The following is a 20868-nucleotide window of genomic DNA, read 5'->3' as shown; positions in this document are numbered from 1 at the left end:
TAGGATGATGTAGAAGCCCTCCGTGATGACGGCCCTCTTCCGGCGGAGCTCCGGAACAGGCCCCAAGATGGGATCTCGTGGATACAGAAAGTTGCGGCGGTGGAATTAGGTTTTTGGCTCCTGTTCTGATCGTTTGGGGGTACGTGTGTATATATAGGAGGAAGAAGTACGCCGGAGGAGCAACGAGGGGCCAACTAGGCAGGGGGGCGCACCCCCCACCCTCGTGACCGCCTCTTTTGTTCCTTGGAGCAGGGTCCAAGTCTCCTGGATCACGTTCGGTGAGATAATCACGTTCCCGAAGATTTTATTCCGTTTGGACTCCGTTTGATATTCCGTTTCTTCGAAACACTGAAATAGGCAAAAAAACAGCAATTCTGGGCTGGGCCTCCGGTTAATAGGTTAGTCCCAAAAATAAAATAAAAGTGGAAAATAAAGCCCAATATAGTCCAAAATAGTAGATAATATAGCATGGAGCAATCAAAAATTATAGATACGATGGAGACGTATCAATATCTACTATATGATTTACGCTCGAACTTTCGGTCTCCAGTGTTCCGAGGTCATATCTGCATACGCTAGGCTCGTCAAGTTCAACACGAGTATTCCGCATGTGCATAACTGGCTTTCACCCGTTATATGTGAACATAGAGCTTATTACACCCGATCATCACGTGGTGTCTAGGCACGGCGAACTGTAGCAACGGTGAATACTCAGGGAGAACACTTATACCTTGAAATTTAGTGAGAGATCATCTTATAATGCTACCGCTGAACTAAGAAAATTAAGATGCATAAAGGATAAACATCACATGCAATCAATAAAAGTGATATGATATGGCCATCATCATCTTGTGCCTTTGATCTCCATCTCCAAAGCACCGTCATGATCACCAGCGTCACCGGCTTGGCATCTTGATCTCCATCAAAGCATCGTTGTCGTCTCGCCAACTATTGCTTCTATGACTATCGCTACCGCTTAGTGATAAAGTAAAGCAATTACATGGCGATTGCATTTCATACAATAAAGCGACAACCATATGACTCCTGCCAGTTGCCGATAACTGTGTTAGCAAACATGATCATCTCATACAATAAAATTTAGCATCATGTCTTGACCATATCACATCACAACATGCCCTGCAAAAACAAGTTAGACATCCTCTACTTTGTTGTTGCAAGTTTCACGTGGCTGCTACGGGCTGAGCAAGAACCGTTCTTACCTACGCATCAAAAACCACAACGCGGTATAGTGATTGATTTTTGATCTTCAGAAAGAACCCTGTTCATTGAGTCAGATTCAACTAAAGCTAGAGAAACAAACACCCACTAGCCACATGTGTGCGAAGCACGTCGGTAGAACCAGTCTCGCGTAAGCGTACGCATAATGTCGGTCTGGGCCGCTTAATCCAACAATGCTGTTGAATCAAGAATCAACTAGTGACGGCAAGCAATATGTATATACCCACGCCCACAACTCCTTTGTGTTCTACTCGTGCATATAACATCTACGCATAAATCTGGCTCGGATGCCACTGTTGGGGAACACAGTAATTTCAAAAAAACTCCTACGCACATGCAAAATCATGGTGATGCATAGCAATGAGAGGGGAGAGTATCATCTATGAACCCTCGTAGACCGTAAGCATAAGCATTATGACAATGCGGTTGATGTAGTCGTACGTCTTCACGATCGACCGATCTAGTACCGAAGATACGACACCTCCGCAATCTGCACACGATCGGCTCGGTGACGTCCCGCGAACTCACGATCCAGTAGAGCTTCAAGGGAGAGCTTCGTCAGCACGACGGTGTGATGGCGGTGATGATATTGCTACCGGAACAGGGCTTCTCCTAAGCACCGCTACGATATTACGGAGGTGGATTATGGTGGAGGGGGGCATCGCACACGACTATCAACTTGTGTGTCTATGGGGTGCCCCCCTCTCCCGTATATAAAGGAGTGGAGGAGGGGGAGGGCCGGCCCTCCTATGGCGCGGCCCATGGGGAGTCCTACTCCCACCGGGAGTAGGATTCCCCCCCCCCCTTTCCATGTAGTAGGAGTAGGAGAAGGAAGGAGGAAAGAGAGAGAAGGAAAGGGGGCGCCGCCCCCCTTCCTAGTCCAATTCGGACCAGAGGGGGAGGGGGCGCGCGGCCTGCCCTGGCAGCCCCTCCTCTCTTTCCACTAAGGCCCATAAGGCCCATTAAACTCCCCGGGGGGTTCCGGTAACCCCCCGGTACTCCGGTATATGCCCGAACTTCACTGAACCCTTCCGATGTCCAAACATAGTCGTCCAATATATCAATCTTTATGTCTCGACCATTTCGAGACTCCTCGTCATGTCCGTGATCAAATACGGTACTCCGAACTACCTTCGGTACATCAAAACACATAAACTCATAATACCGATCGTCACCGAACGTGAAGTGTGCGGACCCTACGGGTTCGAGAACTATGTAGACATGACTGAGACATGTCTCCGGTCAATAACCAATAGTGGAAACTGGATGCTTCTATTGGTACCTACATATTCTACGAAGATCTTTATCGGTCAAACCGCATAACGATATACGTTGTTCCCTTTGTCATCGGTATGTTACTTGCCCGAGATTCGATCGTCGGTATCTCAATACTTAGTTCAATCTCGTTACTGGAAAGTCTCTTTACTCGTTCCGTAATGTTACATCACGTAACTAACTCATTAGCTACATTGCTTGCAAGGCTTATAGTGATGTACATTACCGAGAGGGCCCAGAGATACCTCTCCAACAATCGGAGTGATAAATCCCAATCTTGATCCATGCCAACTCAACAAATACCATCGGAGACACCTGTAGAGCACCTTTATAATCGCTCAGTTACGTTGTGATGTTTGGTAGCACATAAAGTGTTCCTCCGGTATTCGGGAGTTGCATGATCTCATAGTCATAGGAACATGTATAGTTATGGTGAAAGAAATAACAAGAAACTAAGCGATCATCGTGCTAAGCTAACAGATGGGTCAAGTCAATCATATCATTCTCTAATGATGTGATCCCGTTAATAAAATGGCAACTCATGTCTATGGTTAGGAAACATAACCATCATTGATTCAACGAGCTAGTCAAGTAGAGGCAGACTAGTGACACTCTGTTTGTCTATGTATTCACACATGTACTAAGTTTCCGGTTAATACAATTCTAGCATGAATAATAAACATTTATCATGATATAAGGAAATATAAATAACAACTTTATTATTGCCTCTAGGGCATATTTCCTTCATGCACCCCATCCATAATAAATACATACAAAACCGGACATAGGGTTTTACCTCTTCGAGCAGGTCTGAACCTGGGTAAACATCGCGTCCCCTCTCTGTCATGTTACCATCGTGCCAAGGCTACCAGCTCCGGACCCCCCACATGAGATCTGCAAGATTCGACTTTGTTACCCGTGCATCCTCTAATCAACTAGAAAACAGATGTGTCAACATGTGATAAAGGTGAGGGTGTGTCGTCTTTCGATAATTTGCTATATTAAGATAGAGAAAAGGTGTTACAACAGAGTGAACATGTGCTGGCCATAGCTGCGGTAACACCACTCCAAAGACTCACGGGATTACTATCGCTGATCCACTACTACCACATGTTTCCACAACAGAAACAACTCTTTAATCCCATCAACTGTTATGGAGGCCAGGTGGTTCATAATTAGAAGGTAAGTTCAATAGATTACATCATGGATTGTCAACTATTGGATTTTCTGCATTATCGAAAAAATCATTCTATTTTCTTGAGTGACACGGCCGAGAGACTATCTTTCCTTTTGTTAACTGTACAAATATCTCTTGGAGTGCCCTCACATTAATTATTTATAGTATGTTGTTTGTAGCTCTAGTGACACATTCGCTTCCTTTCAGATCTTGTACTCATTATATTATATACGAACTACACATGAAATTTGTTGCATGTGTTTTACATCTTGTCCATTATGTTTGTTATTTTTAGACAGGGTATGAAATGCTCTAAGTAATGATATTGTTTTAACCTTCATGTGGAATCTACTATACCTACATTATGATATCCTTTGGAAAAAGTACAATTATAGTCTTATTTTGCTAAAACAAAATACATTATGTTGTGTCTTACACTTGGGAAAACACTACATGTTTGAAGGATCACAAGGCACGAATTTGTCGTTATCCTTCATATTTTTTAATTTACTTTACATACAATTGATCTCATGTTCTTCTTTTTAGAACATATTGTTCATATTCAATCATCCTTTGTATTTGTGCATTTGTGAAGTAATTTTGAACTTTTGTTTATTATGTTTTGCCATCCATAGTTTGCCTACCTTCAATTCAGAATCATCTCATTTGCATAATTTGAAGGTAAATGTTATAACAAAAACCGATGAATTTTTTACTTTGCATCCATCCTTCCTTTCTGACATTAATTAATACAAGAAAGTTGCATATGAAACACTTAGGGTTTTCCCTTCAAGCTCTCTAAATATAAGAAAATATCTCGCATTGTACATTTCAACACGGTATCCGGTGGTTGCTCACTAATTGCTCTTGCCCCAACCTATATTGCATTTGATAATGAACCTTTTGGTGCCGTTTATATTAGCTTATTTGGTTTCCTGTTGCAATGTACTAATGACTGAATAACCAAATGGAGTTTATTTGTTTTGTTTTATGATGTTACATTGGAGCAAACAAGATATTTTTGCTAAATCCTTATTAAAATGGATCCATATAATGTGGATGAACACGTCCTCTAGGCTATATCCGTCGAATAAGCTGAAACTCTCATGGTATCCCGCAACAATGCGCGGGAAATTATCTAGTTTTTAAAAGTTGATGAACCCTGAAAAGGTACACATCAGCTACTATAACATTGTCATAAAATAAAAATAGATATAATAAAGAAATAAATAAATAAATAAATAAATTTTAAAATATATTTTTACTGATCTTGGTTGCAATGAGTTTGTGAAAACCTATGCATAGTGTATAAAACTGATCAAGATTAGTCGTGTCCTTGATTACGAACAACTTTCGAGCAACTCTACTGAGAATTGTCAGCTTGATCTCATCACCTCATCTTAATTGAAATTTGACGGGTTGAACCAAGGGAGCAAGTGACCAACCCAGGTGCCTGATGTGAGATCAGGGGAATTACCTATGGAGATCGGTCTACGGCAGCCGTGTGAGATGGTGGCCCATTTATTCATATGCATTATGGATAACCATGCGAGATGGTTGTCCAAGATGACTGTGAGAGATAGTATGGATAAAACTATTTTCTACAAAGCGCGTTGAAAACCACTTACCCAAATGCATAACTGAGTTTTGCTTACTACCTGGTGAAGCTAGCCAATACATTCAATGTAACCTATTGCATGATTTCCATATCGAATGAGAGATACGAAGTAGGTTTACGATGCTATACTCAACTCTTGCATGTTGGTGGATGATAACCCATAAGTATAGGGGATCAGTTGTAGCCTTTCTCGATAAATAAGAGTGTCGAACCCAACGAGGAGCTAAAGGTAGGATTTGTATTCCCTTCAAGTTCTATCGACCACCGATACAACTCTACGCGCATTTAACGTTCACTTTACCTAGAACAAGTATGAAACTAGAAGTACTTTGTAAGTGTGATTGGATAGGTTTGCAAGATAATAAAGAGCACGTAAATGAAATCTCAGGGCTGTTTAGATAAAGACACAACTAAGTTAGTTTTAGTAGTGAGCTTTTTGTCACAAGAAAGTTATTTGTCCTTAGGCAGTCGAATTAGACCAATCCAGGTAAAACATACATACAACACTCATTTGCAATGTGTTATGGAGAATTCTAATGCACGCTTCCTAAGGGAAGGGTTCTCCTAAAGAGCCTCCCAGCGAAAGATTTTCGGAGTATTCATGGTACCATCCTGTTTTTCAAACCTCGTGAATTGTGGCCTTCTCCCTTGTAGAAAATAGATTGCCTTGATGCTTGTGGACTAAGCTATGACCAACATTAGTTATAGGGATCTGAATAAATTCATTCTTGAAGGCTCGTCAAAGTGATTTGAAAATTTATGGGTTTATAACTATACGACCACACATGTGTATTAAGGACAAAAGTGTTAGGGTATGATTTGGCCTGTATAAGTATAAACACTTACATTTTTAATTAGATGAAGAGTTTTTTGATCGTAGGCAAGGGTTGCAACCCCAATACCTCTAGGCCTCTGTCCACCCCCAGTGGATCAAAGAATCATTCAAAAAATAGCAAAATAATCAAAATAATATGAAATTTTGCGAGATCAAAGAAGCTCGCGGGTCCAAGGTGCGTGCAAATTTTTGTGGTGTTTGAACATTGCAGGAGCTTGTGGAGAAAAAAAATAAAAAAATGGCTCGAAAAAACTTTCAAAAAAGTGCACTATTTTGGTTTTTTGGCTAGAGCTCCTCGCATGTCTTTTGATCACAAAAAATTGCACAGACCTTGCACACCATCTTCGATCCGGCAAAAATTCATTTTTTTATATTTTTGTTGGTATTTTTTTGAATTTACTGTTCACGGGCATACAAATTAAATTCTTTCCTTTCCCACGGGCTCTTGGAACGTCCAAACGCCATGAAATTTGCATGCACCTTGCGCACTCCGGTATCTTCAACCCCACAAAATTTCAGATTTTTTTAATTTTTTGCTATTTTTTTGGACGGTCAAAGCCCTTTGGCCGGATGGTAATGACGCGAAAGGGCATTTCTATAAGGTGACTTCACGGCAGAGGGGCAAATTTGAGCATGCTTTTGAAATTAGGGGCAAATATGAGTAATGGGTTCGAGGTAGGGACAGATGTAAAATAGCCTTGTATATTTGACCATTTTCTTGTTGTCGTCTTTTCATTTGCCTTTTGCTAGATTGCGATGTGGTCCCATGTGATAGCCTAACGCGCACTCGCGGAACTTTTATAAGGAGTATTTTTTTGTAATTACAAGAAACAAGATTGTGTTCCAATTGTTTAAAAAGGTGATTATAAACCACTTCCTCACAAGAAAACTGGTTGTTCTGTATCTAAAAGTACTTCTCGTTAAATTTATAAGGGAGAATACACATAGTGGATGTCTTTTATTTGCACAAAAATCAAAATAACCAACGTACGACCTTTAGCGGGAATATGTTTCTTGGTTAGGAAGATAGAAATTGGCATTTTGTATTGGACTACTCAAAGAAAATACAATATGGGGTTTGAGAAAATGTTTTGGCCTAACTCTCCAATAGACGAAAAAAAAACACGTACCAGGATTTTACAAAGACCATTGCCCTCAAATATAAAGAGCTTCATAGCAAATTTCCTCCAAGATCCTAGCATTATGAAATTTTTTCATAAGTAATTCATTTCGATGAAGAGCTTAATGTTAGGGATAACAAAAGTTTGAGAATACTGCCCAAGTATTTGTAACATGGCACTTGCTTATGTTATCTCGTTATTACTACATAAATTTAAGTTCTAAGGATATTACCCTAGGAGTAAAATGCCTCAAATTACTGAATATCAAATTAAATAAAACAATGAGGATTGCTTATAATTCATGTTATTATGCACGCAAAAAATGGAGGAAATTTCTGATGAGATTTCTGGACTATTTTTAAAAAAGGGGGTTGAAAAAAGAGATGTTACATGTTGCACCCAACACCAAAAGGGTTCTTTTAAATTATTTAACAAAACACACAATGCTGAAAGAAACATAGAATTGTATTCCGTCCATATAAAAAATAGTTAATTTTCTCGAATCTCCCTTTGTCAGAAATTTATTACTTTGACTATGAATACCACTTCAATTATTTAGATTGAAACTGTAAAAAGATGTATATAGCTTTGTCTCAAAGAGTATTTCAGTAATATGACTAGATTATTAGTTTTTATACACGTATTAGAATATAAATTAGTTCTAAAACTACGTCTTGGAAATCTTGCCTATATTTGATATGGAGGGCGTAATTGCCTGGCTTTCTGGAGCTTAGAAGAAACAAGACCACATGAATTGCCTACAATACATATTCTGATTCACACACACACACACACACACACACACACACACACACACACACACACACACACACACACACACGTTGTATTCACAAATAAATCTGTCCCATATAAATTGACGGTGCAACCCTATGATCCAAAACACAACAAGTAGTATTTCCTTTGGATAGAGATAGATTATGCCATGTAGAACTCATTTACGATATTTAACTAGCTAATAACTCTTTGTTGGACAAATCAAGATGAAATAACATCACTTGCTTTGTTGTGTTCAAGGCTTGAAGCTATAACTTATACAGAAAATACAAGTGACATAGAAAATGTGGCTCGTACTATCCGGTGCACTCAATTTTCTTCGCCAATCCAAAAAGTTGTGCAAAATAATTTAGTTACTCGCTTGTCCATGGTTTTCATTTTTTCCCTTTTTCGCAGGCATACAGAGGTGTGTTTATTTGGTGAGTATAATTTGCTGACAATATGAATTTTAGTCAGATTCTAGCAAAGAATCTCTGAATCTGGTTCATATTCTCATATGTTGAGGTAACACTTTACCAAATTGGAAATTAAAATGACCAAGATTTCTGAAATATCAATTATTTATTTTTTAAAGGAATATAGTAATATCGAGAAGATACCAATTACCCCTAATATCAGCACCAACACCATATCAAAAGCTTGTCAAGATATCATGTATGCGCACAACCAAATTATTTCAAGAAAAGAACAAGAAAAGCATGACCACAAACACAACTAGGACAGCGCATAAATGAGCAACAACACCAACCACTCTCTTGGCATTACATAAAATTGCGTGATATTTTCTTCAATACAGAAGCCTCGAAAGGGAATAACACATTCGTGTCACCATTGCCAGATCCAACCACTGAAAGCCAGATATTTGGTGTTCACACCGAAGGACAAGTCTGAGCAAACTCGAAGCAATTCATGGAAGAAGGGAACGAGTTGTAAGCACCTCCATTGCTAGGTACAACCAACTAAGGTCTTGTTTGATTCATAGGATATGAATATCATATGAAAGTCATAGAAAATAAGGTGGCATGTATATCTGTTTCTATAGGAAAAGAAATGCTATTTGGTTCATAGGATATTATTTTCTTCACTACGCAGATCAAGCTACTACGCACTACATGAGCCCGTCCAAGGATAAGCACTCAAGTTTCATCATAGCTTAATCGTCGGCCTCATCGTTGAGGTACATCAAATATCCAGTGAAAACTTCCGATGTGACACTCCCGTGCTGCATCTGTACGAGTCACAATATACTGGCATCAACCTCACCGCCAGGGGCGGACCTGGAGCTAATGCCACCCTGATGCACCATTTTAACATGGCCTAATTCAAGCAACGGCATATTGAATAAAGATGTGTTTCATAACTTCTAACACATATTATCGGACATATATAATAGAAGGCAATGTATAAAAATAAAATATAGCAGTTAAAATACATAGGTTCACTACAATTAGGGGTTTAATCGGCTAGTTACAACTTACAAGATTTTTTTAACAAACAATTACAACTTACAACTTCATGACATAATCAAGCAGGTTAATAGTTCATACCAAATGATTTTAGCAACTTGCAGACATGTTTACAAAAAACAAACACGGACTGAGGAGGACAAAATAGGATCAACTATAGTCTGTAGAAATTGTTTACCGCGTGTGGCGTGCCTGCCCGGGCCGTTGGCATCTTCGCGCTAATTGGCTGGTGAAAGGTCGGTGTGCTTGGGTGTGGCCGAGGGGGCGTCCTGGCATGGGTGCTGCCGTGCTGGCCGGCGTCCGGCGTGTCCTTGTCCTTGTTGTCGTCGTCGATGTGGCTGCCGGCGCGACCGAGCGAGGAGTTGGTCGGAAATGGAGGAACCTGCATCGTAGGATTCTATGAAGCGTACGCATCTAAAGGAGTTCCGGAGCTGAGATCGATCGATCAAAACGCTAGGATCGCTAAAACGTGGAAAGCGGCCTCAGGGTCACATGTGCGTTCAGCCCGTTCAAGTGGCCTGGCTGGGGATCCTGATGCCCATGGGCTTTTTAGATGGCAGGCGATGGTGCACCCGCTTGCGACACTGATGAAGTCATCACTATCGAAACTTTGTCTTACGCGTGAGAAAAAAAGGCACGGCCTCGCACCCTTCGCGTATTTGTTACCTGATGAAAAAATACCCGCTCGATTCATAGCGCAGCACTCGAAGTGGCCGTTGCTTCTGACCGTTGCGATCCGCACCCCTATATACATACTGCTAGGCAGCTAGCCATCCACATCTTGGCAAGAAAACTAGTTAGCCACAGCGTCGTCGCGCTCGTCAAAAGCCCAAAACCCTCGCGCGACATGACCTCCAACGGCGGCGCACCAAACCCATGGCGGCTGCCTCCTCCTCTGCCGCCGCCGCTGCCACGGGGGGGCTACCGGTGCTATTTATGCGGTAAGTGGTGGCCAACAGTCCCGGCCCTTGGAGGCCACATGTCGTCTCGCCGCTGCGCCAACAAGCGCCGCCGCCGCCAGGAGGACGCGCCGGTAAGCCAGCCCCTGCCCGTCTCGACTCCCCCCGACTCGACTCTGTCTGCTCTAATCGACTATGTCTGTATTTTGCGCAGGTGGGGTCGTGGCTATTGGCTCCGAACCGCTTCTTCTGGGAGGAGTACCGCCATGGAGGGCGCCCTCCGGTGGAGATAAACTTCCTTGGGCTTTTGGCGAGCCGGACATGGAGGGCGCCAGCGCCACAGCCGGTCATGGACCACGAGGCTGCAGAGCCGCAAGTTATCGACCTGACTTTGAGGCTCTGATCGGTCCATGCAAGGCGCGTATTGCTGGTTGCTGCCTAGTCGGATTAGACAGCAAGGAATATTCAAACTTGGTTCGTATCAGCGTTTGCTGTGTTTAAGCTATATCTTATTGTGTTCTTCGCTATTCGGATGAATATCGTCCATGTTTAAGATTCAATCGCCTTTATTTTGTTTAATACTATAATGTAAAAGAGTGTTCCTTGCTGTGATCTTCTGATCTTTGGTGTTCGATAGATCTCAAAGGGAAGAGATATAAGTCATTATTTGTTGCGTTTGCATCCAAGTTTTTTTAGACATTCAAACTTGGTTCAGACTTTTTGTTCTACAGCAAAACTTGGTGTACATTGTCTTTCATAGATCATTACTTTCTTAAAATGATAAAGTGGTAAATTTTGGGCTCCATATCTTGGTAAATTTTGATCGATGTAAAAGGAATCTTTAGTCATGCAAAAAGGCAAGTCGATCGACGTTGGGATCGATTGCATGCAAACATTAACGCGCGTTCACCTGTATCCTTCTTTTTCACCGTATATATCCCACTCTCAGCCATTAGCTACTTACCATTCTAGTTACGTATTACCATTCTATAGGAAGAATGGTGGACATCCCTGGACTCTCGCTACCCTTCGTTGAGCTGGCCTACACTGATGCCGTTGACAGCATGAGCTGGTTAATTAATATCATATATACAATTAATCCAAGGAGATCTCATTTTCTTCTATCAATCGACTGATCGGTATTTTACCCATGGTGAATATTTGTTCATTCTAGATCAAAGCTTTGTCACGACGTAATACCACTTTTAGTACATAAACCCAACCGATTTTTTCACGAGTTGCCGCACACGCTTGCTAACCAACCCAAGCGGTAACTACAGTTGTTCAACGTAAGATAAGCCTTTCATCTGTTTGGTACTCCACAGTCCACACAGAGTGAGGTGGGTCGTCGTTGTCTTCCCCTTAAGCATGCAACGAGGGGCACATGCAGCATGCGCTCTTAAGACGTAGCCGAAGCAGTAGTCCAGCGCTCAAGCTTACACCGTGCACCAGTCACTCATGGCCAACGCGGCCGACGTGCTAAAGCTCGTGGTGTGTCTCGAGCGCCCGCGTGGCCATACACACCTTAAGCCGCTGCTGGGCTTCGCATGCGGTCATGTCTTGGCGCTCATCCAACCCACCCCAATGCTCTCTAATATGCTCGTCGCCCCGGTGCAACAGCAAGGCGCGCAGCAACAGCCGCTCCTTTGCCATCAAAGTGGATCTCAACCAGCTCATCATTTTCATTCTTGTCAACCCCGGCCGGCGTAAGCCGCGTGATGCAGGAGGCCGAGTTCTCCAACGCCACCGTCAGGAGAACCCTCGAGGAGGAGGCCGCGCTCACATGATGTCCTCTTACTCCGTTGTGTGCACGACCGTAGAACCCAATCCCGTATGCCTCGCCAAACTCCATGTCGCCAACGCGTGCAAGCTCTACTTGGTCATCGACGTTCCGCACCAATGCGCCTAGGTCGCGTCCGTGTATGGACGTGTCTCTCATGGGTCAGAGTTATTGTGTGTTTCTCGCCTGGACACATCGGTAGCAACGTGCATACATATATGCATCTCCAAGACGAGGCGCATTACCTCGTTAGGCAGACCGAGCTCCCGTGCATGTCTTGTCTCGGGCTACCAAGGCGGCACTAGTTAGAGCAACTCCAACGCGTTGATCTATTTCATCCGCGCATGTCTGTTTGAGTTGCGGCGGACAGAAAAGTCGGTGAAATATGTTGACCCAAACGAATGCGCATTCGCTTTTCGTCCACCTGGTGACCCATTTCTGGCCCAGATTTGGGCCTCATTTGTGTCGACGCCGACACGAAGTGGGCGCGCGCCTACTCCTCCCCCAGCCAGCCAGTCAGTGGCACGGGCCATTCTATTCCACCCCATCAACAATAAGCTCTCGCCCGCCCCACCCCGTCGTCGCCGCCGCCCAATTTTGGTGCCAACAATCCATGCCCACACACCTTCCCCGCATACCGCCACCTCCCATGTCGCCGCTACCACAGCCTTGCCGCCGGGCCACCGCAGCACCCCCCCCCCCCACCCCGACGTCCCCGCGAGCACGAAGTCACCCCCGCGCCACCGGCAAACTCCTTCGTCTGACGACGCCACGCTCGCCTGATGCCGCCAGGCCAGCTACCTGGTTCAGGGGAGGCGCGCATCTCTTTGCTGGCCAGCTTCTTCGCGCGACACCCGCAAGCTATTCGACAATTTGCCCCCAAGGTACAAATGGACTCCGCCGATGAGTTCTTTTTTCGCAATTTCTTCTGCGACTCTGATGATTCCTCATCCGACTATTGTGAAGAAAATCCCCAACCCCGTCGGAGAGAAAAGGAAGAGATTTGCCCAGGAGCAAGAGAGTGCTAGGGAGGATGTCGAGCGTGCGTTTGGTGTTCTGCAATCTCAATGGGGCATCGTTCGGTAACCTGCTAGAACTTGGATCACCAAGACGTTGTGGGAGGGTGATGACTGCTTATGTGATTATGCACAATATGATCGTAGAGGATGAGCGTCCGAAACTTATCTACGATCAAGAGTTTCAGTTCCAGGGTGACAATGTTGTGCCTGAGTATTGAGGAGGAGCGGCAATGTTTGCACAGTTCATCCAATTTCATCATCAAATGCGTGATTAGAAAACTCACATTCAGCTACAAGATGATTTGGTTGAGCATATGTGGACGCATGTTGACAACCAATAGATGTATCTTTCTTTTAAATATATTTGAGACAATGTAATTTTTATTCGTCTTGTAAAATATGATATATTTATTTGGGTGCTGGAACTATATTATATTTGTTTGCTTATGAAATTATGCAAAAATGTGTGTATATTGGTTGAAACATGACGACAAGCCGGTCGCATGGGCAAATATAGGTCTGTGCATTGAACGCATGCTGACCCAAATGAAAAAGAAAACAGATGCTGCGTGAGCGACCGACCCAAATGAACGAAAAGCGGAAAAAATATGTGTCCATCTGGATTGGCGCGTTGGAGTTGCTCTAACAGCGTACTACCTCGTTATGCAGACCGAGCTCCCGTGCATGTCCCGGCTCGTTGACCTCGGCGTGGTGCAGCTCCCTCCTCGAGCTGCTGGTGGACGTCGACATGGGCAGGAAGGAGAAGGCGCTGGTCTTTCTTGGACATGCGCAGCGCAGGCGCTTTCTGACCAGTGATCGGAAGTAGATGCAGCACACGTTGACGTGCAGCCGTGCAGGTGATCAACTGTGGTAGAAATTTCTTTTCTCAAAGATAATTTATTAAGTACATTATGCCCTCTAATTTCTAAGCCCTCACACGTAATTGCAATAAAAAAATAGCGTCTTGGATTTAACGTCGGTCTTCTCCAAATGCTATACAAGTTATATCATACTAATAGCGTGCCATACTTGAAAATAGGGTTTTGTAGAAAAATGTCAAATATATCAAACAAAAATTAAGGCTTTCATAATTTATAAGAAAAGGGAACATTCCTAATTAAACAGACAAGCATATGAGAGATAGGATCAGGGCATGTACAGACCTAATTTGCAAGGAAAGGGGATAATCCTCTATTTCTTATAAAGTGGTTGTGGCAGGAAGCCGGGAATAATTACTGTGGATACTACGTTTGCGAGTCTATCCGTCACACGACCTGTGAGCAGGGCTACACTAAAAAACAATATGAAGTGCGTAAGCAATAATATTCAGAATTTTACTTTATTACCATCTTTTGTGTTGAGTTTCATTCATTCATATATATGTATTGACCCCCTTCTTCAAATTAGATGTTTCGGATGCGGGATGAACTCCTAGCACCAGATCGCATGCGAGGAATTCAAAAGGAATTGGCGGCATTCTTTCTTGACCACGTGATCAATAAAGACAGAGAATACTATGTGGACGCTGTGTTCGTATATAATTAGGGGATTATATTGTAAGAGATCTTATATTGTATATATGTAGCCAATAATGTCAGATAGATATACGAAAACTTGTTGTTCGACCAATCTCTCGGAGAAGGAGAGGTCGATATCACTTCTCTCTGTATGCATATATTCATGAAGATCTTCTGTTTCCTTCATTTTTCTTACTAGCTAGCGTGTCGAGTGCTCTCTATACGTATAGTACGTAGCGTCGACCAAGCACAGAGATAAGAGAGGACACTTCTCTCTATTAATTAATTAGCTACCTAACACAATATATGAAACACCTTAATTAACCATACAAAACCCTCAAATCCCCCCCCCCCTTCAGAAAAAAAACAAAAATCCTAGCCCCTGAACAGCTGACGCGTGGATGCTTATTGGTCCCGATTCGTGCCACCAACCGGGACCAAAGGGCCTCCTGCCTGGGCTCGCGGCACCGGCCACGTGGAGGCTCATCTGTCCCGGTTCGTGTAAGAATCGGGACTAAAGGCCTAGGGCTTTAGTAACGACCCTTTAGTCCCAGTTCAGAAATCAGGACAAATGCCCATTACAAACCGGAACAAATGGCCCTTTTTCTACTAATGCTGGCCCGTATGTGATGACAATGTTATCATTGACCCTGTGGCATTGACGTACCAAAAGTGTGTCAGTGATGATACAATTTAGCGGTTCAATGCTACTCGGATCTGTAGTAGTGAGAGGAGTCAGTGCATGTCATGGATGGGGGCGAGCTCAACATCAGCTATGGACTATTGTGCGCCAACATGGTTGATTTTTTTCTTCAGGTTTTCTTTAGGGAGTGTTCGAGTCTGCTTTGGGACAGCGAGGCGACGGCGATGTTCCCATCTAGGAATAATGTTCTCCCTACTCTTTCCTATTTTCTTGGTGTGCTTATCATCGACCGAGTGTGTGTGAAGCCATGCCCGTGACAGGTCTTCTGGGATGTGGTCGGTGTAGATTTTCGGTGAATTCGTCTGGATTCCGCCGGCGTTTGTGGTATTTGGAGTTTGAACATGTCCTTATCAGTGTTTTCTTCTCCGGGGCGGTGATTCGCTTTGTAGATCACGGCCACCAGCGTCTTTGGTGTGCACTGACGACTTCCCGGCCACTAATTCTAAAAACTCCTGGATTTAAAAAAGTTTGCTCCGACGAGGCGAAGGCCCAAAGAAGGTAGAAGTCTTCAGCACCTCCAAGAATTTGAACGTGATTATTATTTTTGTATGAGTTTATTTGTCAGGACAGCGTGAAGCTTAATTCATGGGTTAAGTCATTTTTCGCCAAAACAACAAGAACAACAGCATAGCTCACACCACAAGCACGTTCTTCTGCTTGCAGGCCGATGAACACTTGTGTTTGGAGGACTCATTATATATTGTCTTACTTGCTTCAGAACGCATGATCGGAAACCTTATATACATTTTTTTTAAACAAGGCAAAATTGTAAACCTTATATTATATGTAGACCTAATAACGCTAGCTCTGGTACTTCAGAAAAGGCACAAGTATTCGCAAAATTTCCTCAGCCTATGGTACCTGGACTTCCGAAGGAAGCAGCACCCGAACTCCCCGAGTGGGTGGATCGTTTTTTTTTTTTTTTGAGAAAACGTTCTCCCTGGTTGGCTTGACCGTATGTCGCTCGCCTATATAAAGTAAACCCCTCACCACTTCGCAGTCACGCCCTAGGCCCTAGGGCTTCTCTCCGGTCGCCTTAGACAATCGTTCGTCATGTCCTCGAACAGCCGGTCCCCAAACCCACGGCCACGCCCGCCGCCGCCCCAACCCGCTAATCCCGAGTTTTTCCCGTGCCCACGCTGCGGCGTGGTGTGGAGAACGCACCAGGCCCTCGGAGGCCACATGTCGAGGAACTCCTGTGCCCCCGGCCGCCCGAACCCGTGGGGGCCGCTCGTCTCCTCGGCGCCGGCAATCGCACCTCCAGCGCCAGCGATTGCACCTCCAGCGGCGCCGACTGGACACGGCGCGAGCCCCATTCCGCTGTGGCTGCTGGCCCCCAACCCTTCCTTTTGGGCGGCGTACCGCAGCGAAGGGCGCCGCCCGGTGGAGATAGACTTCCTCGGTCTGCTGGAGGCGCCTGAGGTGAACGGGAACGCGCAGCCCGTTGACGGCACCGCCGGGGAAGAGATCAGCCCGGAGATGTCGGCTTGAGCCACTACGTGCTCATCTCTACCTCGACTGCGCATCCTAGTTAGCTAGTCCGATCGATTAGCTACATACTCTGTAAGGGAGAAACTATGCTTTGTTTGTTTTCATCAACTTTCGTACTTGCGTTAGTTTGTTACTTTGTTTCATCTATTTTCGTATTGTGATCCTTCGTTGTATCATCAGATAGATCTCGATGGGGGAAACATATGTGATTGCCTATTGAATATTGATCGTGTTTTACAATCTAGTTGGCTGTTTATAATTACCTGCTATACTTTCCTCAAATGAATGAATGAATGCTGCAGAAAATATTAAAAATATTCCAGGCATACAGTAATCTTCGATGTAAATTGTGCGAAACATTCCCGGGCGAGGTTATATGTGGTAGGTGGTTATTATCCAAATTAATTGTAACCCAGAAAATATCCGAAAGATTCTTTTTTCATCAGCTAGTCGAAGTTGGGACGGGGTGGGAGCGCATGCAGACACAGAGCATGATGTTCCCGTGTTTCTTCCCTTTTACGCGTCTTTCATTCTTCAAACGTAATTAATAAATACTAACCATTCTCGTCCATATATACGTCAATACGTGCATTAATGGAGCTCTTGGGGTGTAATCTCCACATCATCTACCTGTATCCTTTCTATAAAGAAAAGATTGGAAATGAGCCGCGGCATTAAATTACGAGTTAATTTCATTTTCACCCTTAAGTTTTAGGTTTGTGACATGTTTTATCAAATGTTCTTTCTTTCGCCCAGTTTATGCAAATTGCTCCACTTTTTACCCCGAAAAATGTTTTTTGTTTGTACGTTCTGATTAGCCGGCTGCTCGGCTCGACGCAAGTTCATCCAACGTGAGGCAGCCATACTTGACCCGCTAGCCAGCTTTCTTCCACGCTAGCGGTTAGCTCCTTCCTGGTCACTCGCTCGCCTCAGCTCGCATGCGGTATTGGAGAAAAAATAAAACGGGCACAAGGCATGGTCCAGCGCTCTCGCTCACGATCTCATTTGTATCATCCCAGAGTCTTGATCGAGAGCACGAGAGCCATGCATGAAAGCCATCGAGGATGCGCACGGCAAGGTGGACGACGTTGTTGCTGGGGCCGCCGTGCAGTGGTGGCAGCGTAGCAACTAGCTGAGCTTTGGGAGCGCGCGACGGGCAGAGGTTGTCGAAGACGTGCCGCCGACGAACCGCACGGAGCCCGACTGCGGCCGAGAGCAGCACCACACACACGTCGCCACGGCGGCCTCCAGGTACCTCGCGCCCATGGGCACTACGAGGCGTGACGCCGCCGTCCACCCATGACCACTACTGCGCAAGTTGTCGCCCGCGTCAGGCGACGACGGTGCTGCATCGGCTGGACAACGACGACACCGCCACTCAGGATGCAACCGATGCGGCAAGAAGGACGGCAGAACTGCTTCTCCCAAGTCTACCGACAAGTTGATCGGAAAAGAAAATCTACCGACAACGTCGCCCAGGTCTGCCTCTCGCCGTTCCTATCGGGCACCTGTTTTACATTTAAATAGACAAGCAATCTAAAACATATGGATAATGAAGATTCAATGGCATCTAGAAGACCCAGGCAATGGCAGTGCCCTACCCTCCTTCTAAAAATCTCCCTTAATTTTATCAAGATCAAGACTTTTGAATATCCCTCTCTCAATGTAGCACATCATCAAATCACTAGTTCACTACGCCATGCACCAGATATCTTTGCTATCTCTGCTGCACAACTCGGTCTTGATGATTTTCATTGCTGAGAAGGTCTTTTCAACGGTTGTTGTCACTACCTGTAGTAGCAATGCCACAATGAGGCAATAAACCGTAGGAAACATGATGTGCTTTTCATGTTCAACCATGTTTTCAGTTAGGCTTGCAATATCATGACAAAATCTAAAGTCAGCAGTTCTTCTCATATGAATAATGAATAGATCAAGGTTATCTTTTATATGTTCGGTTAATAGTTAAAGAAAGCCTCATGATAAATCTATGTGAGTCGAGCAAGCTTTTTCACATTGAAATTAGAAAACGAGTCTCTAGGGTCAAGACAAGAGAAGTCTTGGGGTAACTCTAAAAATGCCTCATTAAAATGATGATCAAACTATGTAGTGATTGAATCTATAGCAGCATAGATGGTGTCCGCACGAAAAAATATGATCAACGGTGACATTGTTTCGCTTAGCTTTTCTTGATTTTACCAATTTTGTAAAGATTTCAACCATATTGGATATTAAAATATCTTTTTAGTGCAAAAGGCTTTTTCATTTTCCAAGAGTGGCTGACAACCATCATTTCTCCAATTGATCAAACGTGTTCTCACATCCGTAACCAATGACATTGCCTAGAATGATACAATTATAATTTTGGATACATGTATGTTTACGTGAAAAAAGTATCATGCAAAATAAATATATGTAACTTAATCCATCAAATACCTGACAACATTTTGATACTTCTTTTCCAATAGAAAAAATAAATCATTTTTCATACAAAGGATTATTAATATCATCTTCATGATGAAAATAAAGCTAAAAGTCACCATTTGATGAACCCTACTGCCCTACATGGAATACACGCACATCATCCTAAAAAAGCCAAAAACATGTATCACAAAACAGAAGTAAAAAAACACAATAACATACTTCAACACGTACCTATCAATTACGACCATTTGTTCTTTCACCGGCATATTAGGAGAGTCGTCAATAAGAATAGAGAAAAGACAACCACCCATATCTTCTTTGATTGCTTTGGTGACATCATTTGCAAAATGAGAAGCAAGGATATTTTTTTGAATTTCTCCAGAAGTCATTTTGTCATTCTTCGGACATAGCTCATCAAATGCAAGCTTCACATCTTCATTTCTTTCTTTGAACCAATCAAGCATCTCTAAAAAAATTCCCTTCGTTCAAAGTAGAAGAATCATCGTATCCACATAATGGTTCACCTTGCACTGCTAGATAATTTACAATGTCCAAAGATGTATCCACCACACGAGTTTCATACTTGATAAGTGAATCTTTTTTGTAAGTTGTAACTTTTACTTTTCGCAATTTGCCAAGATTTCTAAAATCATCGCATGCTGTTTTTGAAATATTGTGGATGCCACATGGACCACGCACATGCTTACAAAATGTTGAGACCATGTTTTTCCAACAGTCAAAACCCAATTTGAAGAAGACATCATGAACAAGATTTATCATCCACTCGCCATGCTTAAACGGATAACAACAGATGCAATAAGCCTTGTCCTGTTCTACAGTATATTCCAAACAATGGAAGTCCTTAACCATTTGGCCAAAAGCATCTTTGATCTCTATTTGGAGGGAAACTTTGACTACTTGGTCGAGTTGGACCCCTTGTAGATAAGAAAATATAACATCATCTCTAATGTTGATCTATCAAGTGGAATGCTAAGTCATGGATCACCATTTATGTAATCTAAACTAAAAACAAAACAGGTATCTCTTCAACTATGAGAACATAAAAATTCTCTTGCACAAAAAATTCAGTGGAATTTGTTGTCTGTTCTTCCACTTATTTCGTTGGCATAAAATTTGCATTCTCTTGTTCTTTGGATCTTGATCTTGATGATTGGCATGTGCCGAAACAATGACACTTTCACAAGTGTTTGGATTGGAGCTACTACCACTACAAGTACTTCAAAATATATAGTCAAATATGCAATTAACAACATTAAATTGTCACCGAAATCAATTTGAGTCGCATATTACAAGTTGTAGAAAAATGCTACTAAAATTCAGAGAAATATACGTCTCCCTGTTTTATTTGGCTTTGCTAGAAACTTCCCCTTCCTCTCTATCATTTGCCAGCATCGTTGAAACACCGGACTACACACTACAGGCCATGAAGGATGCGGAGCTGTCAACCCATGCTCGTCTCTCATTGTCGTCTCTCGCTAGGCCCGAGCT

At 43.3% G+C, this 20868-nt stretch overlaps 1 protein-coding gene across 1 annotated transcript; it reads left to right on the top strand.

The window, feature by feature from the left end:
- Positions 1–10373: 10373 nt before the first annotated feature.
- LOC147965869 (uncharacterized) lies at positions 10374–10828 on the top strand. The gene is made up of 2 exons (XM_087528121.1): positions 10374–10559; positions 10640–10828. Exons 1-2 carry the CDS (start codon positions 10374–10376, stop codon positions 10826–10828), a joined length of 375 nt encoding a protein of 124 aa, XP_087384247.1.
- Positions 10829–20868: the final 10040 nt, after the last annotated feature.

Source organism: Triticum urartu, chromosome 6A, assembly GCF_056163025.1.
Source record: "Triticum urartu cultivar PI428250 chromosome 6A, HENAU_Tu73, whole genome shotgun sequence".
Taxonomy (NCBI): domain Eukaryota; kingdom Viridiplantae; phylum Streptophyta; class Magnoliopsida; order Poales; family Poaceae; genus Triticum; species Triticum urartu.
This window is presented reverse-complemented; position numbering and strand designations above follow the sequence as displayed.

What these genes read in the sequence shown, in the direction of transcription:
- LOC147965869 (XM_087528121.1), top strand. Translation starts at nt 10,374, where the DNA reads ATGACCTCCAACGGCGGCGCACCAAACCCATGGCGGCTGCCTCCTCCT. An exon ending in GCCGCCAGGAGGACGCGCCG is followed by an intron (nt 10,560 to 10,639) that starts GTAAGCCAGCCC and finishes TATTTTGCGCAG; the next exon opens with GTGGGGTCGTGGCTATTGGC.